Genomic DNA, 27,564 nt, shown 5'->3' on the forward strand with positions numbered 1-27,564 from the left:
AGTCTCACTTTCCTTGTCTGTAAAGTAAGGATGATAATTGCTTTTCATAGCTTTTATAAGATGAGATTGCCTTAAAGTAAATGTTCATTGAATGGTACCTGTGACCAGGTAACATTCTCTGAAAGGTTTAATTTGAAATAATATCTCAAACACCTGTGCTTAAGCTAGGAAGTCTGTCCAAAGTATACCAAACTTTCAAGGGAGATTCCTACTCAGAGATGAGTATTAGATGGGTTTTCTGTATATTCCTAATGTATTTCTTACAAAGGGAAGTCTTTTCCAAGGGAAGAAAACTGAGATACAAAGTTTGACCAGAACTTTTAGGAAGTTTTAGGTCCATTTCTTGGAAGAAGAGAAGATGTTCTGGCTTAGTTAAAAGGAGTTTCAGGGATGATCTCTTTGGACTTTGTGTAGAATTCTCAAGTTGGTTTTCACCTCCATTTTTCCTTGAACCAAACTTTCTTGAGGGATGAAGACTGTATGTTAGGTGCAGTTCTTACAACAAAATTCTTGGCAAGAAGTTGGTACTTACTACATATTGCTTGGTTAATTCAAGAACTTATAGGCAATGCCTTAAACATATCAAGTGCCTACATCTTAGAGAAGAATTTTCAAACTCTGTATCTAAAATATTAAAGGAGGGGCTTCCCTGGTGGCACAGTGGTTAAGAATCTGCCTGCCAATGCAGGGGACACAGGTTCAAGCCCTGATCCGGGAAGATTGATCCCACATGCCACGGAGCAACTAAGCCTGTGTGCCACTACTACTGAGCCCACGTGCCACAACTACTGAAGCCTGCACACCTAGAGCCCATGCTCTGCAACAAGAGAGAAGCCTGCGCACCTCAACGAAAAGTAGACCCCGCTCGCCGCAACTAGAGAAAGCCTGCGCGCAGCAATGAAGACCCAACACAGCCAAAAATAAATAAATAAGTTTTTAAAATAAAATAAAATACTAAAGGAAAAGGGAGGAAAGAGTTGTTTGAGGATTTCTAGGAAGAATTCTTTAAATTTGTCTGAAAGGGATTTAAAAATCATAAAAGCATGGAAAAGTATTATTTACTGTTGTTACATTTCCACCTCCTTTAACTGGAATATAAAGTTCTTGAGGATAGATACAGTGTCTTGTTTTTCTTTCTAATTCTCTGTAATACCTAGCATAGTGATAAACTGAATTGACCTTTTTGTTCAAGAAAGGAGATGATATTCTTTTGGGATTTGAGAACAACAGAAGCTCATTTTGGAGCATAAGTTCTCTGCTTTTATGGTTTTGATGAAAGAAATGATAATTTTATATAGTTACTTTGCAGCTGTAAACATAAATGGGGTTTAATAGAATTCTGAAACACTAATTTGTTGTATTAGAATTTTAAGGTTGTTAATAGAAATGCTTTTAAAATACACTTTTGTTTAATTTTATTTAAGGTCTCACTTTTTAAGAGAAAATAAATTTGCTTAAAGTAGAATAAGTATTTTCATTAACAATAGCATCATAAATTATGTGGAAAAGCAGCATATAGATTGAAAGGTTTATATTTTCCCTTTATTTAGCTTATAATTGTAAGATAATTATGTTTTATTAAGAAATCTCCTCAGACTGAAAGTTGCACTGACAGTGGAGCAGAAAATGAAGGCAGTTGTCACAGTGATCAAATGAGCAATGATTTCTCCAATGATGATGGTGTTGATGAAGGGATCTGCCTTGAAAGCAATAGTGGAACTGAAAAGATTCCAAAACCTGGGCTTGAAAAGGTACTTTTTGTAATTTGTGGTTTTTAGTTGAAAGAGAGAGTAAGGTAATCTCTGAGCTGCTATATAATTATCTTTAAAAGAAATCTAATTGCTATTATTTTTATGCATATATGTGGTCATAATTAAACTTTAGAAAAAAACTACTTACAGGTGGGAGCATTAATTTCTGAGAGGCTGAACTATACCGCTGAAGCAAGCTGAGTGGTGGTGTGGAAAGGGTACTAGTAGTGGGGAAACCACTTCATTTTGCCTTTAAAGTAGCAGCAAGCCTCTAAATCTTATATCAGAGTTTTCTCATATCGCAAAACGAAGGCATTAGACTAGATCTGTTAATTTAAAAAATTCTGGCTATGGGACCTTTCCTGAAACAATAAGAGAACTCATCTTTTTTAGGTAGGGGACCCCTCAGTTTTCCTCCCCTCCCCATGACAGCCCTTAAGGGACTTCAAAAAATGATACAATTCCATGGATTATCATTTGAAAACTACAAGACTGGATAATATCTAGGATAGAATTTTTTTGTTACTAGGTCAGTGATTTTTAAGATTTTGGCAAACCATTTCTTTAATGGTTTTTTATCAAATGGTTCTTTATCAAACCATTTCTTTAATGGTTTTATCAAACCATTCTATCAAACCATCAAATGGTTCTTTATCAAACCATTTCTTTAATGATTTTATCAAACCATTCTAAAGCAAATTTGTATAATTTGCTTTATTGAGGGGAGAATTACAGATCAGATGTCTTGAGCATGGTGTGAATAATGAATCACCAGTGTGAAGACTGATCACTAGCTCAAGTCTTACAGAGTCGTATTAAATATAGGGGTTTTTTAAGGCAGTATTTAAGAATGGAGTTTCACTTGCATAAATCTGTTTTTAGATCAAGACCATTATTCTCACCACCATTACCACTACCCTTTACCTTTTAAAATTATCTGTTTCTTTCAGGGCAGACAGATGAGGTGTGAATTGCTGTGATGAATAATATAGTGGATACATTATAACTTAGTGTAAAGAACATTGCATTCAAACAAGGATTGGAAAACTGTGGCTCAAGAGCTAAATCCAACCCCCAACCTGTTTTTCTATATAGACAATTATGTCTATATTTTTTTTTTTGTTTTCCTTATCTTATTCCACTGGATAGGATTTCCCATACAGTGTTGAATAGGAGTGGTGAGAGAGGACGCTCTTGCCTTATTCCCAATCTCAGGAGGAAAGTATTCAGTCTTTCGCCATTAAGTATGATATTGGGTCTAGATTTTTTATAGATGTTCTTTATCAATTTGAGGAGGTTCCTCTCTTCCTAGTTTGTTGAGAGTCTTTATCATGAATGGGTTTGGATTTTGTCAAATGTTGTTTCTGGGTTCAGTTGGTAAGATCATGTAACTTTTCTTCTTTAGCGTGGTTTACATAGGTTGATTTTCTAATGTTGAACCAGCTTTGCATACCTGAGAGATATCAAATCAATAGATCACTGTATCACAGATATTACATAAATAAATTAGAAGATGTTCAAAATAATTATATACCTTAGCTCTTTTATAAAGGAAGTGGAATCTTATTTGAAATTTTAAAAATGTTATTTGGGATTTATTGATTTTGATGTGCATATCAGAACGGTCTCATGTTTAACACCTCTTTGTAAAATTTCAGACTGTTATTTTCTTTTTACATAAATATATAAATTTGTATTTCAGTTATACATTGTTCTAGAGGTTATAGCATAATTAAAATGTGAAGGAATACACTGAATGAAACTTGTGGTATATAAAAATTATGTGATGAATTACCATTTTAATGATCTTAGAGAAAAGTTGACTTGCCATAAATACAGAGGACAACTAACATGTTAGTTCCCTGTGTTTTAGTAGAGAATAGGAAATATACAAATTAGGGTTTTGTGTTTTTCCTCTGTGCTGAGTTACTTTTATTCTTTTCTTTAGAATTCTTTGATCTATGAGCTCTTCTCGGTTATGGTTCATTCAGGGAGTGCTGCTGGTGGTCATTACTATGCTTGTATAAAGTCATTCAGTGATGAGCAGTGGTACAGCTTCAATGATCAACATGTCAGCAGGGTAAGGAGGGATTTTTTAAGATTATTATTCTGAAAGACAGGAGTAGGGATGTTTCTCATCAACAGCAGGGTTTATTAAAAATGAGAGACTCAGTCTGTCCGTTGAAGCATACCAAATCATTAAGACATACCAGATGTCATTCTTTTGTTTTTGTTTTCAGTAAATTTCCTTTGTTTCTTTATTTTGTTTTATTTTGGGCTTGCTGAGTGTTTGCAGAGCTAGACTCCCAGTTTTCTTCTTGCCCTGAGCCTTCACATGGGCTGTCTATTTAAGAGCACTAGAAAAGATTGGCCATTAGTAGCCACTGATTATGATTACATTTTGTGAACTGTTATCTGTGTGGTCCATTTAACTCTGAGGTTAAAACTTGGGTTACATGTTGACATAAAGGTAATGGTGTTATAGATCTTACCAAAAAAGTAAGTAATGTTACAACTTTTTAGATAACACAAGAGGACATTAAGAAAACACATGGTGGATCTTCAGGAAGCAGAGGCTATTACTCCAGTGCTTTTGCAAGGTAAATAACTTCCTAAGTTTTTCTGTTTATAAATTAGAATTATTTACAGCTTTTCAACATTTTTTTATCACTAAAAAGGTTTAACCCAAGGGTCAACAAACTATAGCCTATGGGCCAAATTCAGCCTGCCTTCAGTTTTTGGAAATAAAGTTTTATTGGAACACCATCATACTCATTTGTTTAAATACTGTATGTTGATCTTTTCCCACACAACAGCAGAGTTAAGTAGTTTTAGCACACAGAATAGCTCACAAAGCCTATGACTTTTACTATCTGGCCCTTTTCCAGAGAAAAATTGCTGACTCCTGACTTACCTGTAATACTCATTCTAGGACAAAGGTTTTTTGAAGATTTTACTACGTTACCAAGAAAAGATACAGGATTTTCTCATAAATATGTCGGTAAAAGCAAAGTAGTCTCCTTTTTTTCAAGAACGTTTAAATCTGAACCTGTACAAGAACAGCTACATGATTTTCTAATTGTTTGAAACAACAAAAAAACTACTATTTAAAATAAATATTTGATGCTAGGAAATGGAATCTTTACAATCTACTTTTTGTCCCTATTAATCTTTTTTATATTTTACTAGCTCCACAAATGCATATATGCTGATATATAGACTGAAGGACCCAGCAAGAAATGCAAGTATGTTGACATATAGTTACTTGATTTTAGTCTGTGTTATAAACCAGTTTTTTTGCAAGTTTTATAAACCCAGATAACTACTTTTAAATGATAGGACAATTAAATTTTTTTAATGTGTGGAAGAATTAATTATAAAGACTGTTATGAGATAATACCAACTGGTAAAAGCACTTGGAAAAAAGTTGAACTATTTTTTAATACACTAAGAGACAAAACTTACTCTGCATTGCGTACGTTGGATATTTATTTGCAGTAAGATTGTATTATATGTAGTTTGGTGCAGTGATGATAGTCTCCAGATCTGTGTAGCAGCCATAACTCACCATCTGCATGTCCCAGAACAAGTTATTTAACTTTTCTAAGTCTTACTTTCCACACATGTAAAATGGGAATAATTATAGTATTTTATAGGATTATTATAAAAAATTAAATGAGATAAAATTTTAAGCATTTAGTGTCATACTAGAGTTAAACATCTTTGCTTATTTGCTTAAAAAGCAAGTAAAGTTTTATGAGTCGAGTATGCATCCTTTATTAGATTTTAATTTTATTAGGAATCCTAAAAATAATCCTGTATACAAAGCATGTGGATTTGCCTTTTTTTTTTCCTTTCATAACTGCTACTTTAAAAAATTACAGTTCCTGTGTTTTCTTGGTAACTCTGATCGTGACTGAGATAGTATTTGCACATAGGTGTATAAAGCATGTGTGTGTGTTTGTGTGTGTGTGTGTGCATACGATATATACACAGGTGATGTGTTTGCTCATATTCTTTTCACAATTAATATAATCATTGTCTTTGATTTCAATATATTTCCTTTGTTTAGAAACTACTATACTATGAGTAAATCTATTTTAAGCAGTCTGATGTTTTTGTTTACATTTTCGTAAACTCTCATCAGATTGTGAATTCAGTTGGTGCAAGGCTTAGGACTTATTTATCTTTTCACCAATGATATAATACAGGGTCTGTCATATAGAGGCTGTTCAATAATTTACTGTGTAATTATAGGAAAGAAAAAAGGAAATTATAATAAGTCATTTCAGAACAGAGATTTCAGAGTAGAAGTATTCATTCTACTTTACACATAATGAAACTATACCCTAAAGAGTAATTTGTCCAAGGTCATAGCTACCTGGAGGCAGAGCGAGGTTTCTAGTTTGTGTATCCTCTGTGACACCCAGCATTCCAGATATTTCATGTAGTACAGTAACTCAGCTTTCTTTTATCCACTCCCCACAGCTCTAGTTTTGTGGTGAAGCACCAAGGGGCACTGTATGTATGATATGGAATATTTTTTAAATTAGAGCTCATTTCTGTAAACAGTGGATTTTTACCTTCCACAGAGGCATGATTTTTTTTAAATATAAATTGTTCTCCTTGTTTAATGCCTAACAATCATTGGCTTTATTAAACAGTGTTATAGTCTCATACTGTCACTTCGAATACTTTGAGTTACATATGAAGTTCTTTGATTAGAAGGCAGCTAAAAGACTACTTTGAGAACAAAGAGAATCATATTAGTGAATAATAATAAACAAATAAATACCATTTGTAGTAGTAGAGCATCAACAGTATTTATTACATTTCCTTATATCCCAGGTAATAACTCTATGTGGTAAGGTGCTGTTAATAAGCTGAAGAAACCAAGGTCTGGAGAAGTAAACTTGCCCAGGGTTATACAATTTGATGGTGATAGCACTATTTGAAATCAGAAGTGCTTTTATTTTCAAGTTTAAGGGAGGCTTTTTCATTCTAAAAATCTTAATTTACATACCAGAGTTGTCTGGAGCTAAGAGGTATACAGATAAAGATATGGCTTTTTTGAGACCTAACCATGTGTCATTATCAACTGCCTCTTCACCCTTGTCTGGAAGAAGCTCATGTTCCAAGTTGAAAGATTGATGTAATTTGGATATATTTTGATAACAGCTATAGTAGAAGTGTATACTCTGGGAACATAGTAGAACAAAATTAAATAAAGGAAGTTCAGTCTCAGTGGCACTGTTTTACCCTGTTTTTACTATTAATAGAATTTCTAGAAGTAGATGAATATCCAGAACATATTAAAAATTTGGTGCAGAGAGAGAGAGAATTGGAAGAACAAGAAAAGAGGCAACGAGAAATTGAGCGCAATACATGCAAGGTTAGATTTCCTAATTTTACTTTTAATTAAAAAGTGCTATTGAACTTTGCTTAACTGCAGTTCTCATCACTGACTCATTGGGTTGATTCTGTAGATAGTTATGCCATCATGATCATTAAACAGTATAACCAACTATATTACTGAGGTAAAATGATTTCATTTTATGCATAAAAAACCAGTAACATGGGCTTCCCTGGTGGCGCAGTGGTTGGGGGTCTGCCTGCCAATGCAGGGGATGTGGGTTCGATCCCTGGTCCGGGAAGATCCCACATGCCACGGAGCAGCTGGGCCCATGCACCATGGCTGCTGCGCCTGTGCTCTGGAGCCGGTGAGCCACAACTGCTGAGCCCATGTGCCGCAGCTGCTGGGACCCGCGTGCCTAGGGCCTGTGCTCTGCAGCAGGAGAGGCCACCGCAGTGAGAAGCCTGCATGCAGCAGCAAAGACCCAATGCAGCCAAAAATAAATTTATTAAAAAAAAAACAAAAAACCAGTAACATAGTGATAATGCTCAGTGCTGCTGAGGTTACAGTGAGATGAACATTGTAACATTCTGCTACAAGTATAAATTGATAAAACCTTTCTTCCTAGAATTTGAGTAGGATTTATCAAGAGCCTTAAGCAAATTCATATTCTTTTATATAATTCTCTTAAGAAAATATTACCTAATGAGATAGTGACAGATGTGGTAAAAATTTTGACCACAAGGACATTCTCCACAGTATTTTCCAAATTACAGAAAAATTGGAAACAACTTGAATATATATCAGTAGGAGAGTGATTACATAAATTGTGATACATGCTTATAAAGAAACATACAGTTGTTAAAATTAATGATTTTGAATTTTTTATAACATGAGACAGTATCAATTATTAAGTGAGATAGATAGACGGAGAATGATCCCAATTATGTTTTTTTTAATTATAATATTTTTGACTATTAGGAAAGAATACTGTCTACAAAAGAAGTAAGTTCGATTTATGACCTGTTGAGTTAATGATGATATTTTACATTTTCTAGATAAAATTATTCTGTTTGCATCCTGTGAAACAAGTGATGATGGAAAATAAATTGGAGGTTCATAAGGATAAGACATTAAAGGAAGCAGTAGAAATGGCTTATAAGGTATGTTTAATTGCACTGTTGGCATTTAATTATTGATATTTTACGTAACAGCATTAACATTTTCCCAAGTTTTTATTATAGTCAGTAGTAATATAAGCACTTGCAGTAGCTTTGATAGCCCACTTAAATCCTATGTCTCTTAAAGAGTATAGTTTACACCTCTTCTCTGGAATGTGGTCCGTTGCTTTTGAGAACTTTCTCACTCCGAAAGCCAGTTAAAGCTTTCTAAAACTCAGAAATAGAATTAGAAACAAAAATATTTATTTATTCTTTATATTCATTTAGCAGATATTTATTGAGTGTCTGCTATATGATGCATTAGAGAACTTGAGTGAACAAGACCACATGAGGTGTTAGAGGTACCAGAGTGAGCAAAACAGGCTCACTGCCTTCTTGGAGTTTACAATCCCACTGGGGAAAAAAACAGACAAAAAATATTTAAACACCACAGTTTTCAAATATCTTATTAGATGCCATAAAGTAATTCAATAGTATATTAAGGTTATTTAATCTGAGACTTAAACCATGAGGAGACAGCTGTGCAAGAAGTTGGGGAAGAGTACTTTAAGTAGAGGTAACAGCATGTGTAAAAACTGAGGTGAGGAAGTACATGATTAAGAAGCTGAAAAAAGGTGCATTGTGTTTAGATCATCTTGATTGAGAATAGAGGCACATAAAATGAAATTAAAGGCTGTGTAAGAATAGAAGTTTGCATTTTATTCTAAGAATAATGCAAATTTATAAGTGGGTTTTGAAAGGCAAATAGAAAAAGAAGCATTCTTTAACCGGATTATTCTAAATGTCATCTGTTATACTTGACAGAATTTTTTGCCCTTTCCATGTAAACATTAACATCATTTGACTAAAGTTAAACAGTCATTACCTAGAGAAAAAATTGCATACTACGTCATTTCATTTATAATTATATGTAGAACCAATGAAAGAAGTAAAAATAATTCACAAGATAGCTGGCATTGTTTCTCAAAGTGTGATCCAGCACAACCTGCACCAGAATCACATTCCTATTAAAAAACAAATTCCTGCAAATGAATCTGAACTTATGTTTTGGCACCTGGGATTATGCATTTTAAACAGGTACCTCAAGTGGTTTTTAGACACACACAGTTTGAGAACTTGTATTGTGTACCTGGTCTTTCATAGCACTTTATCAGTACTGAAAATTTACATTTGTGTGACTATTTTAATTAATTAATGTCCCTCACTAAACCGTAAGCACTTACAAGGGTGAAGAGTATTCTGGTTTTGTTCACAGTTGGCATTTCCACTACTTTTGCCTGGTAAACAGGAGAGTCAAAATTGGAGGGGGAGAAAAAAAAATTGGATGGGTATGTGAATGAATAAATGAATGAACAAATAATAAAATGGATGAATGGCTCTGGGTTCACCTGATTAAAGTAAAAATCCGTTAAACATAATGGTGGACTGCAAGCAAAACAATAGTGAAACCAAATTAAACTAAAATGGAGAAAATGTCTTTAAACAGTTTTACACAGTAAGGTCAATCAGTGATAGCACTAAGGGTAGTTTATATTCCATCAGTTTTTAATGTAGGAAGAAAAAATCTTGTCTTAAAAAATAGAAAGTTTAATTTCACAAATGTAAAGAGTGAAATAGAAAAGAGAAATAAATCGATCTTATATAAGAAAAATAAAGCTCCATTTGTGGGAAGTGAGGGATGGAGGAGTAGAGGGCAATGGGGACATACCAAGGCTTACAGTAATGCTTTCTTTAAAGTTGTAATCACAAACCTCAGATGAGTATTGAATACTTCTAAGCAATCCTACTATGTTTCTCCAGGAGTTTCAACTCCCACTTAAAGTGATGTTGCATCCAGGGTATGCCATCTACTAGTGACATGTACTAGAGGGAAAATTTTTGACAGAAATTCCTGTGCCCAATTTGTTGGTGTTCCGGAGGCTAAGATTGAAAGGGATGGTTCAGAGAGGAGTCGGGTAGCACTTGGGAGACAGAAGCTATGACCTTTGTGGTGTCTCTACAAGGCATGCTATCCTCCCTTGCTTAGGGAGATCGTTACTAGATACGTTAATTACCAGTTTTTCTCCAAATTGTATTAAGATAACAAAAGATGCATGTTCTAGTTGGTTGTTTTCCCCTCATGTTTCCAGCTGACTGGTTATAAAGCAATAGCTTACAGTGCATTAATTTTGAGTACATCTAAAGTTTAGAATGTTAACTTTTGTAAAAACAAAAAAGTCTTTAAAATACGTTAGTGCATAGGTCGTATAATTTGAGGGATAATGAACTATGGTTATTTTAAAATACCCTTTAAGTCGTGCCTTTGAGCTTTGATGCAAATCATAAATATATGGATTTTATTGTTTGTTAGGACCTATTGTTAGTACAGTTACACATCAGACTAAAATATCAATATTATATATTTCTTTTTCTTTTTCCTCGGATGTTATATTCTTTTAGATGATGGATTTAGAAGAGGTGATACCTATGGATTGCTGTCGTCTTGTTAAATATGATGAGTTTCATGATTATCTTGAACGATCATATGAAGGAGAAGAAGATACACCAATGGGACTTTTACTGGGTGGAGTCAAGTCAACATACATGTTTGATCTGCTGTTGGAGACAAGAAGACCCGATCAGGTTTTCCAGTCTTACAAACCCGGAGGTAAGGAATTTCATGGTATTCTGAGTTGTAAAGGACTTAGAATATTCATAAGAAAGTTTTTGTTTGTAGAAATTATTTTTAAATTTTTTACATGTTCTTAAAATGTAGAATAATTCTGATAGGTTGGGAAGTAGTCAGCAACAAACCTGGAATTAAGTTCTAGATTACTTTCCAAAAAGCTATACACAAAATTTAAGAAACAAACAACGAAACTACTGGCTTATAGTCTTCAGTGGGATTTTTTTTTCTTCTCCAGTACTAAATCGTCCTCCCTCCCTACCTCTGCGCCTGCCCCAGCCTCTCTCTTTTTATAGAGAAGACCCTGGTATATTCCCATAAAGTCTCAGAAGTAGAGTCTCTTTTTCAGGGTCTCCTTGAAGACCTTATTATGGTTATGGTTTCATAACTCAAATTCTGTTCTTCTGTGGATCTTATACACCTCCTTTTTATGAAGGCTCTTCTTTCCAAAGTAGATTAAGTGTGGTATTCTTTCAAGAGCTCCTTTAGTCAGACTCCGCTCTCTCTGTAAAGAGTCCCTTTGGATCATTTTCTTGCAGATTTTTTGTTTTTTTTGTTTTTTGCCTGCGTTGGGTCTTCGTTGCTACGCGCAGGCTTTCTCTAGTTGTGGCAAGTGGGGGCTACTCATCATTGCGTTGCGTGGGCTTCTCATGGCAGTGGCTTCCCTTGTTGCAGAACACAGCCTCTAGGTATGTGAGCTTCAGTAGTTGTGGCACGCGGGCTCAGTAGTTGTGGCTTGTGGGCTCTAGAGCACAGGCTCAGTTGTGGCGCACAGGCTTAGTTGCTCTGTGGCATGTGGGATCTTCCTGGACCAGGGATCGAACCCATGTCCCCTGCAGTGGCAGGCGGATTCTTAACCTCTGCACCACCAAGGAAGTGTCTGCAGATTATTTTTGAACTAGACTGTAAAAACTATGATAAAAATATAACATGGGTCAGCAAAAAACCCACTTTTTAAAAAGAGAATTCTAAATGTCATTGTGGATTGTAAACCTTGTGAAGTAATCTCCTTTATTCATTAATAATCAAGACTTTAGCAGAATATTTATTCAGATTTAGATTAGTAACATTTGGGGGAAAATGGAGTATTGACATATACTACATATAAGAGATTAAAACAGTTAAGCTGGAGAATAACTATCTACTAAATCCAATGTTTGAAGATCATTTATTTTTCTGGTGACTAAAAGTTAAGTTATATAATGATCTCCTGAAAATAGGAGAGGAGAAGATGGCTTTAAATTGTAACATGGGGACTTCCCTGATGGCACAGTGGTTAAGAATCTGCCTGCCAGTGCAGGGGACACAGGTTTGATCCCTGGTGCAGGAAGATCCCACGTGCCATGGAGCAACTAAGCCCATGTGCCACAACTACTGAGCCTGTGCTCTAGAGCCCGCAGGCCACAAGTACTGAGCCCGCATGCTGCATCTACTGAAGCCTGCATGCCTAGAGCCCATACTCCGCAACAAGAGAAGCCACTGCAATGAGAAGCCCACGCCCAGCAACAAAGAGTAGCCCCCGCTCACCACAACTACAGAAAAGCCCGCGAGCAGCAGCGAAGACCCAATGCAGCCAAATAAAGAAAATAAAATAAAATAATAAGTAAATAAATTGTAACATGAAGAATTTAAGTCAGAAAACAAACATGTAATCCAAAGGGTTTCTGCTGAAATTTCCATAGGATATAGAGAATATTATTTTGAGGAGAAGTCGTCTTTGATTATGAACAAGGTCTTGAATTGTTTAATGAAGGTTGTCAAAAGCAAGTAGGGCTGCTATGTCCCCTTTAGTATTTGTTGTGCATTCTCTAGTTATTTACATTTATTTAGTGTTGTGGTTTTGGTCTGTATTTTGGAACTTTGGGTAAGTACTTTTAATATGCTTGATAAATTTGGCAGTGGTGTTAATGTTTTATAAGGAAACAAAGCAATTATTTTTAAAAGTCACATTTTGACTTTTGTCATTTTTTAAAGAGATCTATAAGAACTTTTTTATTAGCTTCATTTTTTATTTCTTTATATATATTTGTAATGTGATAAATTGTGAAAGTTTTAACATGTATAACATATACATCTACCATCTTGATAATTAGAAAAATATTTTCTTTGCCATCTATTAGAAACACATTTAGAATGCATTGCTCATGTGAAATACCTTTTAAAAAATAACCTCCAATTGGGTTTTTATGTTTTTCCAATGGGACAGAAGTGATGGTGAAGGTTCATGTTGTTGATCTAAAGGCAGAATCTGTAGCTGCTCCTATCACTGTTCGAGCTTACTTAAATCAAACAGTTACAGAGTTCAAACAGCTTATTTCAAAGGTAAGTTTTAAAATTGGTCAATGAATATTTTTAAGTACCTGCTGTGTACAAAGCACTATGTGATAGTTACAAGATGTAGGAACCAATATTTACCTCAAGGAGCCAGTATTTATAGCTAGGAGACAACTGTGGTTAGGAGAGAACGATGCTGCATATGGAAGAAACAGATTGACTTAAGCGTGGAGGTAAGGAGTGTGAAGCAAGTGCACATAGCAATGATATGTGTGCTTGGCTGGATCATTGTAAAGTACGTGCCTGGAAAACAAGTTCACTTTATCTCATGGAGGGTTTTTAAATGTAAACTCAAAAGTTTGGGCCCTGTTAACGTAAACAGTAGGAAGTAGGTTGGTTATTTTTCTAAGTACAGCAGTGGTATGATAAGAGCTCTGCTATAGCGTGGTAATTCTGGCAACACTAGACTAGTGTTCCCAGTGGACTGAGGGAGGACTCAGGAACATAGATGAGGAGGTTGTTGAAATAATTCAGATGAAGGCGTTATGACCAGAAATGAGAGAAGTGGCGATTGTAAGAATGAATATATAAATAGAATTGGCAGCACTTGTGATTGGTAAACATTGGAGCAAGGCAGGAGCACAGAAGACCTAAGGAGTTTCACTCTTGGGTAACCAGAAAGACAGTGATAGATGAATAGAAGTAGAAGAGAAAGGTGATGAATCAAATATTAGCCACATTATGTGAGTTAGTGGTAAATAGCATAGGCTCATTCAGAATTTTTGAACTGGAAAAATACGATGACGAAACATTCACATTTCCTTAGACAAAAAAACTATTCCACTCTAGAGAAATGGTTATTATCCTTTCAGGGGTCTTGTACACTATAGAACATTGAGCACACAAACATAGGCAAAATTAACCCCAGGTTAAGATTCCCTTGGTGTGGTCGAAATTGTTCAGAAATCGCAAGTCAAGGAACTTCCAGTTTCCATTCATTCATTTTATGGTAGTATTGTCTTTTATCTCATCTGGGGTTTTTTAATGCCTATTTTAACAGGGTTGTTGTGAACATGAACAAAACAAATAAATGCTCTTTTTTTGGGAAAAAAAATTGTAAAGTATTATATAAAAGTTCGTTTTTAATTATTTTTATGTTTGAAAAAAATGACTTCCAACAATTTGCCAAAGTAATAATTGGAGGAAACAAATCATACTGTGAAGTCATAGTTTATGATTAAATTACTTATAAAAAGACAGCATTAGTGTAACTGCTCTGTATTACAGTTTAATCTAGAATATGAGCACTGAGGTAGTACAAAAGAAACACATGCATTTCCTTCCCTGAAGAAGCTGATAATTTTGTTGGGGAAAAATGTGTCTAAGAATAAAGACAGTGAGAAAACAGGATGCCAAGAAATATAGTGTTTAAAGTATAACAAGGATGCCTGAGAATTAGTTATCATTAGCTGTAAAACAAATCATGTTTTATAAAATATAAATTATTTTTATCTGCTCATTTCATGAGAAATTTATAAAATAACACCAAAAATTTAGGACATGGAATTTTAGAAAACTTTAAAATTTACCTACTAATTTAATCTCATTTTACACAGAAGAAAATTGATTTAGTAAAAAAAGTATTAACAACTATTCACAGAATACAGAAGAACTCATCCAAAGTCAAGAAGTTAAACAGGTGTTGGTTTGACATCAGTTCTCAAAGTCAGTTACTCAGTTTCTTTGGAATCAAATCACCTCGTTTACTTCATGAGTTTGGGAGAGATAGAACTTTCAGTGAAAAATTGTTACTTTTAAAATAGTTTCAGAGCATACATTTATAAGTGATACTCTGTTTTCCTAATTTACATCATAATTAATGGATGGGACTAATAATTTTTCCCATAGATTCTTTAAAAATTTGTAAACCTCTACTAAGATTATTTTTCTCTTAATTTTCTTTCTGCTATTTTTAAGAAGAACTCAGCAGTGTCTCATTTTCCCATATTTCCAAGTCAAGCAGAATTATTCTTGAAAGAGCACTTTTTAATTAAATTACTTTCATTATAGGCCATCTATTTACCTGCTGAAACAATGAGAATAGTGCTGGAACGCTGCTACAATGATTTGCGTCTTCTCACTGTGCCCAGTAAAACCCTGAAAGCTGAAGGGTTTTTTAGAAGTAACAAGGTATGTCTTTTATTTTTTCATGACTATTTTCTATGCTGCCACTCACCATCTGTCTGAAATTTACTTTTTGGGTTCTCACATCCTCCCAATAATTACCTTCCTTTTGTAGTCAGGTCACATCTTGCTTCTCTGTCTTCTCAGTCAGTCTTGCTGGCTCTCGTCTTTGCCTTGTTCATGTACCGCCCCTCCTGGAGTGTTTCCCCCTCTTACTACAGTTTGTTTCAAGCCCAAGATTAGTCCTCCTTCTTTGGTGGAGCCTTCATGACTAGTTCTGGTCACAATGATTATGTTCTCTGAATTTTGTTCATTCTTGAGCTTCTCCCATAAAGCAGTACTTCATGGTGAAAGTCTGAAGCATGCCTAGTGTGGAGAAAATTACTATCTTGGATTCACCCCACATTATTCCCTTTTCCTACTCATTTATCTCTGTAAGAAAAGAGAAAGTTCATGTTGATCTCTTTGTTTTATCTCTTGATATCATTATGTGTTCCATCATTTATCATTTTTCCTATGTTTTTATTCCTAATGCCTTTGGTTTACTCTGGATAAATTGTATCAAATTTTCCTCATTTGCTGTCTTTCTTATTTATTACCATTTCCAGTCTCATTCATCTTAGGGCAGTTTGGTCTTTTATCATATTTAGCCTCTTTGTTTTTTTTTTTTTTTAGTATTTTATTAATTCTGATGTGTAATTTTTATTCACCCCTAGTTTCTTCCAGTACTTCTGTGTGGTGTTTGTGTGTAACATTAAAATCGCCAATCCACCCTAATACTGTTTTAGGGTAAGGAGTGGGAGGGATCTAGCTTTATTTTTTTCTTTAAATAGTTAGCTGATAGTCCTGATTTATAACATTGATTGAATAATAATCTTTTTATGCAAAATTCAAAATACTACTCATAATTGCCTGATTTATGTATATGCATTTCATTTTTTTAATTTATTGTGGAAAATTTCAAACATATGCAGAAGTGCATGAATAGTGTAATGAACCCTTATGTACGTATCACCCAGCTTCTATAATTATCAAGTCTTGTTCATGTATATTTAACTAACTACTTCCCCCAGATTATTTGAAAAACATTCCCAGCATCATATCATTTCATCTACAAGCAATATGAATTTATATTTCTAAAAGATGAGAACTCTTTTTAAAAACATAACCACAATTACATTATTATACCTAAAAAACTAACAGAAATGCCTTAATATCAACCAATACCTAGTCAATATTCAAATTTCCCTGATTATCTTTAAAAAAATTTTTTTCAGTAAGATTTGTTTGTTCAAATCAGGATCTAAATAAAGTCCATAATATCTCTCAAGTTTATTTTAATCTAAAGATTTCCTTACATGTTTGTTTCCTTGCAATTAATTTGCTCTAGAATCAAGTCATTTGTCCATTAAATTTTTTATATAACCTGGATTTTGGTGTTGCATTCCCAAGATGTTTTCATACATTTTCCGATAAACAAGATATTTGTTTAGCAGTTTTATGGCTAATTACAAAGACATATGAACATAATATTTATTTTATTTAGTCTCCAAAAACAATGGGCGTGTCCTTTAGAAACATTATCATCTCAACTTTTATAATTTATTGTGCACTGTCTTATACTGATGCGATATTATTCTTATAATGAATGAGAATGTCACCAAAATTAATGATGTAATATAACTCTTTGACTTACTGTTCAGGTGTTTGTTGAAAGTTCTGAGACTTTGGATTACCAGATGGCCTTTACAGACTCTCATTTATGGAAACTCCTGGATCGGCATGCAAATACAATCAGATTATTTGTTTTGTTACCTGAACAATCTCCAGGATCTTATTCCAAAAGGACAGCATACCAGAAAGCTGGGGGTGACTCTGGTAATGTGGATGATGACTGTGAAAGAGTCAAAGGACCTGCAGGGGGTCTAAAGTCTGTGGAAGCTATTCTAGAAGAAAGCACTGAAAAACTCAAAAGCTTGTCACTGCAACAGCAGCAGGAGGGAGATAATGGGGACAGCAGCAAAAGTACTGAGACAAGTGACTTTGAAAACATTGAATCACCTCTCAATGAGAGGGACTCTTCAGCCTCAGTGGATAATAGAGAACTTGAACAGCATATTCAGACTTCCGATCCTGAAAATTTTCAGTCTGAAGAACGATCAGATTCAGATGTGAATAATGACAGGAGTACAAGTTCAGTGGACAGTGATATTCTTAGCTCAAGTCATAGCAGTGATACTTTGTGCAATGCAGATAATGCTCAAATCCCTTTGGCTAATGGACTTGACTCTCATAGCATCACAAGTAGTAGAAGAACTAAAGCGAATGAAGGGAAAAAGGAGACATGGGATACAGCAGAAGAAGACTCCGGAACGGACAGTGAATATGATGAGAGTGGCAAGAGTAGGGGAGAAATACAGTACATGTATTTCAAAGCAGAACCCTATGCTGCAGATGAAAGTTCTGGGGAAGGACATAAATGTATGTACTTAAAAAGAAAAAGGCTCCTTGAAACAACCTTAATTTTTTTTATCAGTTTATTTAAATTTTTAGTTAAGAATCAGCTAAGAGATGCTTTGTCCTAAGATTACCTGTAGCTTCCTGGGTTATAAGATTATCCTCTCTCTCCTTTGCTTTCAGTTTTGATGCAGTTATAGTAAACGGTGTCCTTAGACCTGTGCATTATGCCTGTGATGGTAATGATGTCACAACTTTTGTGAGATGATTTAAAAAAAAAGGAAAAGAATTAAAAAATTTTTTAAAAGGAAAGAAGTATGATAACAGTACTAAGTAAAAAAAAAAAAAAGAATTAGTTTAAATAGTAAATAATATACCAAAAAAAGGCCAGACACTTTAGAAAATTTTATATTCAGTGCCTAGAAAAATTTTTAATTTGTGCATTCCTTCCCTTTCCTCCATCACCTAATCCAAACTGCACCCTTCCTACACCCCGTGAAAAGTACACAACCGGAAAAGTCAGGGAAAGGAAAGGGCCTTCTTTTGGTTTTTTTTTTTTTTTAAGTTTCTTTGAAGGAAGCTTCAGGCAAGATATAAACTAGAAATTCTGAATTACATAATCTCAGAAGGATGGAAGAGATCTGTCAGTTTGGGCATTTGGACAAACAACAAAAACATATCAACATTGGTGAGATTTAAAATAATAAAAGAATAAATAAAATATAAGACTAAAACCAGCCAGAGAATTAGCAGGACAAGCAGGTTCAAGATACAAAATCTTTCTTCAAGTATAAAAGGGAAATAGCTGAAAACCTAAATACTTTGCATTAGTCTGAAAGGCAAATATTAATATTACCCATTATATTTTTATATTTTAGTTTTCAAAACACTTTTTTGTTCTCACTTGAAGCTTTTCTGAAATTAATAAAGCAAACAATGATATCCTCATTTGACTGATAAGAAAACTGAAACTCATAGAGGGTGAATGACTTTCCCAAAAATACATACATATCTAGTAAATAGTGGAACCATTACTAGAGGTTAAGGCTTGTAACTGAATGCATTTGCTCCTATTACTTTGGAAGAGAGGCCCACTCTTCATCAATGCATTTATACACCCACACAGTTATTATTTCCTGAATACATGCCAGGTGCCAGGCCATATGTATTTGTCAGAAGTAAGGATGACTAAGATGCAGCCTTATGCTTCATCTTGTGGAGAGAAGGTGCACAAACAACCACTGTATTAGTTAAATGCTAGGATACTTGTAGTCTCAAAATTAGATCTTTTAAAAGGAAGTGGCGGGGCTTCCCTGGTGGCGCAGTGGTTGAGAGTCCGCCTGCCAATGCGCGTCCGGAGCCTGTGCTCCGCAACGGGAGAGGCCACAACAGTGAGAGGCCCGCATACCACAAAAAAAAATAAAAAAGTGGCAGAAATCATGAAATCAGTAGTAAAATACATAAATTTGTGGTTTTAATTAATTAGGTCCAAATAACAATGTAATTATTTGACATCCATACCTATATCTTGCAGAAACTCAAGTGCGAAAATGTGGATTAGTGAGTTAAAATGGAGATAGAGAAGCTCTATTATAGTAATGCTTCATTTATATTTCTATGGAGTTTTTTTCTTATAACTCTTATTAACATGTTATCTCATTTAGTTCTCAACAGCTGTGTGAAATTGATATTGTTAGACACTTTTCACTGATGAAGAAACTGGCTCAAACAAGTTAAATAATTTGCCTGAGGTCACACAGTTAGTTAGTCACACTGCTGGGATCAGATTCAGGTATTCTGGTTGTAAGCCTAGTACTCATACCTCCACCTCCTCACTGCTACCACTGTTACTTACCTCACGTCATAGTACAGGAAAAATAGCTAGTACCTACTCTGCTTTCTTACCATCCTCAACCCTTCAAGGGCATTGCAGAAATTAAAAGTAGCTTCTCTTTGGAAAAAGGTTAGAAATTTCTTTCAAGGAGTTTGTTTTTGAAAGATGTGCTGAAAATTAGACTGCTTGAGAGTTTCAATGGTAGGAAGGATTCAGTGGGAATATTTAGAATCATAGTCTAAAGGGTCCCATTTCCATCTTAGAATGCTTAATGAAATCTTTGCAAAGGAGATTGCTGGCCATTTTAACCTTTTTAGAAATCCATTGTGGGCTAATTTACTAGCATTCATTGAAATAGTATTCGAGATTTTGTATCTTGAACCTGCTTGTCCTGCTAATTCTCTGGCTGGTTTTAGTCTTATATTTTATTTATTCTTTTATTATTTTAAATCTCACCAATGTTGATATGTTTTTGTTGTTTGTCCAAATGCCCAAACTGACAGATCTCTTCCATCCTTCTGAGATTATGTAATTCAGAATTTCTAGTTTATATCTTGCCTGAAGCTTACTTCAAAGAAACTTAAAAAACTTAAAAAAAAAATGTGATGAAGAGAAACCATTTTCTACAAATTACTTAGGCTTTCAGAAGCCATACAGAAGGTTTGTTTGAAAAGAAAAAGTGAAAACCCTGGAAAATGCCTTTTCATGTTTAAAAATCTGGCTTAGGGAAAAGGGAGTGGGGATGATAGCCAGCAGCCTAGTGTTTAAGGAGTCTCTAGTAAGACTGCTTCGTCACAGTTCCGCAGGGATCTGAAAGTAGGTGCCTGGGAAACATGGATGATACATAATAATACAAGTTCTTCAGAGTGATGAAATGGCAAGGTAGAATAGGTAAACAAAGAATTTGATATCTGAAGAGTGGTATACCGTGCACCGTCTAGACAACTCATTTAGATAATTACCAAACAGCACTTAAAATGATAGTCTTTAAGTGATTCATTATAATCCAGGAATTGTTTCAGGGAGTATAGAACCTGTCTTTGAAAATACTGTCCCAGTGTGACCTAGTTGTAGTCTTCAAGCACTGGGATATAAACAGGAAGGCCAAAGTAATAAAAATGGTAGTGTATTTGCACTGAAATTTTTTTGTACAATTTTGGCTACCACCTCTTTCAAGAAATACATAAAAGAAAAGAAAGAAAAAAGAAAAGCCTTTGAGGCTATTTTGAGGTTGCACTGTGAAGAGACTGAACTTTTCTGTATGAAGGGGTAGATAGGAAAAATGTTATGATGGTATTCTGTAAAACTACAAAATAATTATAGCTCATCAGTTAAGCTAACACTTTGTCAGTGCTATGTTAAGCATTTTACATGTATTGACCCAAAAACACATTATGAGATATAAATACTGTTACCTTCATTTAATAATAGAGGTAATTGAAGTACAGAGAACTTAGGTCAAAGTCACAAATCTAATTTGTGAGGAGGAACCAGGACTTTATTCCAGCCAGGCCATGTAACTCTAGAACACTTGGTCCTAATCACCATATTGGACTATATCAATAACCAACAACCATTCGTGTCTTCCTATGATACAACATTACTAGGAGTTATGAGAGAAACCAAAATGACAGTGATAGCTTTTATTTGAGTAATGCCTTAGAATTTACTATATTTGTCGAACAACAATCAATGAGACTGGCGTAATAATCCTGTGAGAAAGCGGAGGCTCAGAAAGATTGGATGACCTACCTACAGCCATTTATTTATCAGACTGAAGTGGCAAAACTGAAATCCAGCCATAGGCTTCTCATTTCTAATGAAGAAATTTTTTCATTACACCCTTCTCTCAAGAAATTTAGTCCCTCTCTGGATAATAGAGTTTTGTTTGCCAAAAGCTAGATTTTAACATTTAGGAGCATTCCTTAAAGCTTAGAAACTGACATTTTAAACAAATTAAAAGAAATGCTGCCTCAAAAGATATATACAGTAAATAAAGTTCATCACCTTATCTATGTTTTCTAATTCATACTTGTCACATTTTCTCTAGTGAACCAGTATTTTATAACCAGGGAAATAGTAAATAGACATTATTTGAAAAATCCATTTAGAAAAATTCATCAACCTGAGTTGGGATGACCTGAGAATGGAAATCAGGAGTGTTTTAGGGTTTTATCCTTAACCTTTCATGTAAATTTCACAGAAAACTGAGGTCTGCCCTAGAGAGAGCCTTAGGGCTGCAAAGAGACCATGGGCCTGAGGCTGCATGGCAGCTCTTGCATTCTGTACTGCTTTGTTACAAGAGAAAGATAAATGAGTGAAGTTTTTGCTCTTTACTAGAATATGAAGACCAGAGTAAATAGAAATATATTCCAGAAGTATCCTCATGAGTGGCTTATAAAGGACAAAATATTAATAAGCATTAGAAAAAAAGCCCATCAAAGATAATACTATTATAATGCCAACAGAGCTTAAACTGAAGCTTGGAGGAGGTGGGAGTTTCTGACCCATTTAGATATTATTTCTGTTACAGTCCAACCAACCACATGATAAAACAGACATCTTCATATGCTAGTCTTGACATTTTTCTCTAGTAGAAATCCCAGAACTAGATTTACTAACAATTTTTGAGGCGATTTATATATATATATATATATATGAAACTATTCTATAAACATATTACCTCATTGAATTTACAGTGAGATACTGTGAGGTAGGTACTGTTATTAGCTCCATTTTTCAAATGACAAAATGCAGGTACAGAGGCTGGTGGCTTGCTCTGTGTCTCACAGCTAGTAAGAAAGCAGAAGAGGTAGGGGTGGGACCCAGCCAGAGCCCACACTACTGCTGTGTAGATCTAGAAATGTGTGTATTTGAAGAGAGTTCCTATAAGTTTGGTTTTTAATTCAGCAGCCAAAATAAGTAAGCAAATAAGCACTTAAATATCTCAGAACATTTAAAGCTGTCAGATTATCCTTAGCATATGCTCAGTGCCCACATTTTTGTCCATTCAATGTAGTATATTAGCTAAAAGTCAAATAACTGAAAAGGTACTTTTTCCTGCTTACAGTATAATAAAAAGTATATGATCTGCTTTATTTATACCTAAGAGGTTTCTTTTACCTTTTTTTTTCTGTTTTTTGTGTGTGTGTGTGCTTAGGGTTGATGGTGCATGTTGATAAAAGAATTACTCTGGCTGCTTTCAAACAACATTTAGAGCCCTTTGTTGGAGTTTTGTCCTCTCACTTCAAGGTCTTTCGCGTGTATGCCAGCAATCAAGAGTTTGAGAGCGTCCGGCTAAATGAGACACTTTCATCATTTTCAGATGACAATAAGGTTGATTAAAATAATTCTGAATAATTAGAGTCTGTTTTAAATGATAGATTTGAGAACATCTTGCACTACTTCCAAGTAAGGTGAAATGGATACCCTAAAAGGATAATTTGTCCCTGAGGTTTAGTGGTTATTTGGCTTTTTTGTTGTTGTTTTCTCCATTCATCTAACAAACATTTGTTAAATGTTAACTGTGTGCCAGTTAGTATTCTAGGCACTGGGGAATCAGAGGTAAAAGATATACCTGTTTTCAAACAGCCCAGAATCTAGAGAATTGGGAGAAAAATACTAAACAGTTGAGATGAAAATGGGTAGTTTATTCTGCTGAGACCATACATCTAAAAAAAACTGTTTTTAATTTGTAGATTACAATTAGACTGGGGAGAGCACTTAAAAAAGGAGAATACAGAGTTAAAGTGTACCAGCTTCTAGTCAATGAACAAGAGGTAAGTAATATACTTACAAGCAATGTAAGGTAACTTTTGATAGTTATTAAAAACATACAGTGCACAGATTTGATTACTAGACATTTCTTTTTATCTCTCTAAAGAAGGAGATAGCAGACTTTTTTTAGGAAATATTTCAGTTGTACAGGCCATACTGCCTCTGTTGCAACTACTCAGTTCTGCCAATGTAGTACAGAAGCAGACACAGACAGTACATAAGCCAATGGGGGTGGCTATGTTCCAATAAAATTTCACTTACAAAAACAGGCACCAGATGAATGTGGCCCTCAGGCCATTTTTGTCATCCCCCTGGTCTAAAGTATTGCTACAAATGCTGGAAGGGCAAACATTTTCTGCTTTTAAAAGGGGGTTTGTTTGTGCTTCTGGGAATGATCGTAAAATGCTACAGAAGGATGGCAGTTGACTACTTTTTGTGTTCAGAGAATCATTTTTAGTATTTAACTAGCATTATATATAGTGTCTCTTTGTGCTCTAAGTGCGTACAAATATTGACCCTTTTAATCCTCATCAATTAACTCTATTATAAAAGTACTGTCATTCTCATTTTATAGATTAAGAAACCGAGGCACAGAGAGGTAACTTGCCCAAGGTCATATAACTTGTAAATGGTGGATTAAGGATCTAAACCAGCTATGTTTTTCGGGGAGTAATAAAATATCTTAGTTCCTGTGATATATAAGATTGTGGTGAATACCCAGAAGAATAAGGCAAAGACACTATTTTTAAGACATTTATAACATCTCAGTGAAGACCTAGACAAATGTGAAAAACAGCAAATAAGGGGATAATGTTTTCATAAAATGCCTTCATTTGTTCAACAAATATTTTATTAGGCATCAGTCATATCTCTTATATGTGATCCATTACACTCATTTTGACTTACATCTTTCTTCTGAATTTGGGGTTTGTGAATACTGTATCTCTTTTGAGACAGTCAGTGAATGTATTTGGAGAATTAGTATTCATTTCTCTCATTTTACTCTATAAAGGTGATTCTTTTTACTTTCAAAATTATGGTCATTGTATTACAAGAAGAGAAATATGAATGTATTATCATATTTAATCTCCACAATGACTCTGGCTCTGGTTTAAAGATGAGAAAACTGAGGCACAGAAATGTTAAGTAAGCTTGCTCAAGATAGCAGAGCTTTAGTAAGTAGTGGAGCCAAGATTTAAACCTAGGAAGATAAGACTCCTAAACCCAGTCCAGTAATTGTCACACTATAAAGTGCAAATAAAACGTCTTGTTGATCCTTATTTTAATGTAATTCAGGGTCTAATTGTTTGTTTATATTCCTAGCCGTGCAAGTTTCTGCTAGATGCTGTGTTTGCTAAAGGAATGACTGTACGGCAATCAAAAGAGGAGTTAATTCCTCAGCTCAGGGAGCAATGTGGTTTAGAGCTCAGTATTGACAGGTAAAGTAAAATTACAGTGTCATCAGCAATTTGAAGAAAGACAGTGTGGTCAATTGATATGGATTGGTATAATTTTCTAAAACTAGAAGAATTTTAAATTCCTGTACCATTCAGAATTTTAGTACTGCAGATTAATAGAACTAAGCAAAAGTATTAGCATTTGTTTGAACTTCCTCTGTAGGATACTAAATTTGATGTCTTGAGAGCTTTTCATTATATTTTCCCCAAAATTTTAATGAATAACCATTTGACTTTTGTGTTTGAACATAGTTCATTTTTCTTTGATGTGTCAGATTCATGTCATTTTTTTTCAAGTTAAGAATTTCAAAGTATAATAGTTTAAAATGTCTTATCACATTTGTAGGTTTCGTCTAAGGAAAAAAACATGGAAGAATCCTGGCACTGTCTTTTTGGATTATCATATTTATGAAGAAGATATTAATATTTCCAGCAACTGGGAGGTTTTCCTTGAAGTTCTTGATGGTATTATCAATATTTTTGTGGAGAAATATCAGGAATTCTCTAGAAATAATCGAAGTTATCATTTTTTCAAATAATGAGTTTCTTCTGTCTCTTCTCTGGGCATCATTTGCCTTTTAAATATTTCTTCTTTTCTCTAATTTTAAGAATATGAATTCTTCCTTTCAGGGAAGTTGCAATTTCAAAGTTGTATTTTTAGTACCTTTTACAGAAAGTAAGAGTTTCTTAGCCATGTTTGTTATTTAGTCTCTTTTTTCATTGTGACTTGTTTTGAGGCTGTGGTATTAATGATTTTTCAGAGATTTTGAGAACAGTGACAATATTAGTTTTCTAGGCTGGTACAAAGTACTACAAATTGGGTGGCTTAAACAACAGAAATTTATTTTCTCACAGTTTCGGAGGCTAGAAGTCTGAGATCAAGGTGTTGTCAGGGTTGGTTCCTCCTGTGGGCTGTGAGGGAGAATTTGCTCCATGCCTCTCTCCTAGCTTCTGGTGGTTTGTTGGCAGTCTTTGGTGTTCCTTGGCTTATAGATGCATCCTCCTGATCTCTGCCTTCATCTTCACATCATGTTCTCTGTGCGGGCTTTCCTATCTGTGTCCTGATTTCCCATATTATAAGGACCCTAGTCATATTGGATTAGTACCCACTTTAATGATCTCATTTTAACTTGATTACCATTGTAACGACCCTATTTCCAAATAAGGTCACATTCTGAGGTACTGAAGTTCAGGACTTCAACATGTCTTTTGGTGGGGGACATAATTCAACCCATAACAATGTAACAGTGACCTAGAAGAGCAGTTCTGTTTGTCACACCTCCTGGTTTTAATTATCAACATTGGTACATTTTAATCTAATGTTTTTTGGAAGAGTTAGTGGGGGAAAAGTTGGCTTTTAGGAGATATAAAGGGAAACAACTAGTTCTATATTCTTTTGTGACTTTGCTGTTGCTTAGAAAGTTTTTGATTTTCCTTTTCTTTTTCCATAGAAATTAAAATATCATAAGTTCTGGATATTTTTATGTAAGATTATGATAGCTTTCAGAGGGTTCAATAATACTAACACCTCACCTATTTCAGGTCTAATTTGGTTTAAATTTCAATGTTTGAATTCTGATTAAGTGACAAGTTAAGTGGGGAGACAAGGAATAACCAGGACGCCATCTACCATGATTTGTAAGCAAGTGCTCCAGATTGTAATTCCTTCTCTGAGTATCTGGGGCCTGAGAGAGTAATCACTGTTTCTGGGTAGGCCAAGAAGAGATGAAGGACATAGACGTCACCCTTATTAGGACGGAGTATATATTAGCAGAGATGGATTAGCCAGAACATGTCTCTGGATAGTAGGTCCTTACATCAGTATCATTTCAGTATATATTTTAGCATTGAAATACTTGAGTAAGATATGTCATGTGATTAAATCTAAGAAACATTTATTGACCTGTAATTTGCCAGACATTGCTGACCCTTGGTGCTATAAAAATGAATAAAGACCAGTGATTGCCCTCCAGATGCACAGTGTATGGGAGAGCCAGAACTACAAACCTGTAATTCCAAAATGATAGGTGTTAAGGACCAAATCAGTACAGTTGGCTCTTGTGTACATCAAAGAGAAAGGTGACAGCTGAGCTGGGTTTTGAAGAATCAGTAAGTTTGGGAGTAAATGAAAAGAGAAGGATTAATGATAGCTTGAGTGAAAAAAGAAGATAAACTTAAAGCTATTTGATTATGATTTTAGATTGTGGGGTAGAAGCCAACAGAGGAACAAAGATCATAGATGCAAAGAAGAGAGTAATTGGTCGAGCAGTGTCCAGCAGGAGTCACGAGGGAGTGGAATTAGGAGTACTGGTGGAAGGAGAGCTTGCAGGGGTTAGCGATTATCTTCTGAGACTTGGGGGAAGAGAATAAATATTTTATTCTCAAAAAATCCTTGGGATAATTGGTTTCTTTTATGCCCACTTTTTCTTTTTTATATTTATTTATTTATTTGGCTGCGCCGGGTCTTAGTTGCAGCATGCAGGATCTTTAGTTGTGGCATGTGGGATCTAGTTCCCTGACCAGGGATTGAACCTGGGCCCCCTTCTTTGGGAGCACAGAGTCTCAACCACTGGACCACCAGGGAGGTCCCCATGCCCACTTTTTAAGAATAACACTTGAAGTAAATCTTTT

At 34.8% G+C, this 27,564-nt stretch overlaps 1 protein-coding gene across 4 annotated transcripts in view; it reads left to right on the top strand.

Annotated features, from left to right (window-relative positions):
- USP47 (ubiquitin specific peptidase 47) overlaps positions 1-27,564 on the top strand; it is a 122,203-nt gene that overhangs the window by 90,338 nt on the left and 4,301 nt on the right. For all 4 annotated transcript variants that reach the window (XM_060018502.1, XM_060018498.1, XM_060018499.1 and 1 more), the window contains 14 exons: positions 1,584-1,751; positions 3,700-3,831; positions 4,275-4,351; positions 4,941-4,996; positions 7,031-7,143; positions 8,163-8,267; positions 10,725-10,932; positions 13,157-13,272; positions 15,295-15,414; positions 17,112-17,889; positions 22,860-23,035; positions 23,398-23,478; positions 24,800-24,915; positions 25,280-25,398. In XM_060018502.1, the coding sequence (XP_059874485.1) occupies positions 1,584-1,751; positions 3,700-3,831; positions 4,275-4,351; positions 4,941-4,996; positions 7,031-7,143; positions 8,163-8,267; positions 10,725-10,932; positions 13,157-13,272; positions 15,295-15,414; positions 17,112-17,889; positions 22,860-23,035; positions 23,398-23,478; positions 24,800-24,915; positions 25,280-25,398 (2,365 nt within the window). The remainder of the gene's footprint in view (positions 1-1,583; positions 1,752-3,699; positions 3,832-4,274; positions 4,352-4,940; positions 4,997-7,030; positions 7,144-8,162; positions 8,268-10,724; positions 10,933-13,156; positions 13,273-15,294; positions 15,415-17,111; positions 17,890-22,859; positions 23,036-23,397; positions 23,479-24,799; positions 24,916-25,279; positions 25,399-27,564) is intronic.

This window comes from Delphinus delphis, chromosome 8 (assembly GCF_949987515.2).
Source record: "Delphinus delphis chromosome 8, mDelDel1.2, whole genome shotgun sequence".
Lineage (NCBI taxonomy): Eukaryota > Metazoa > Chordata > Mammalia > Artiodactyla > Delphinidae > Delphinus > Delphinus delphis.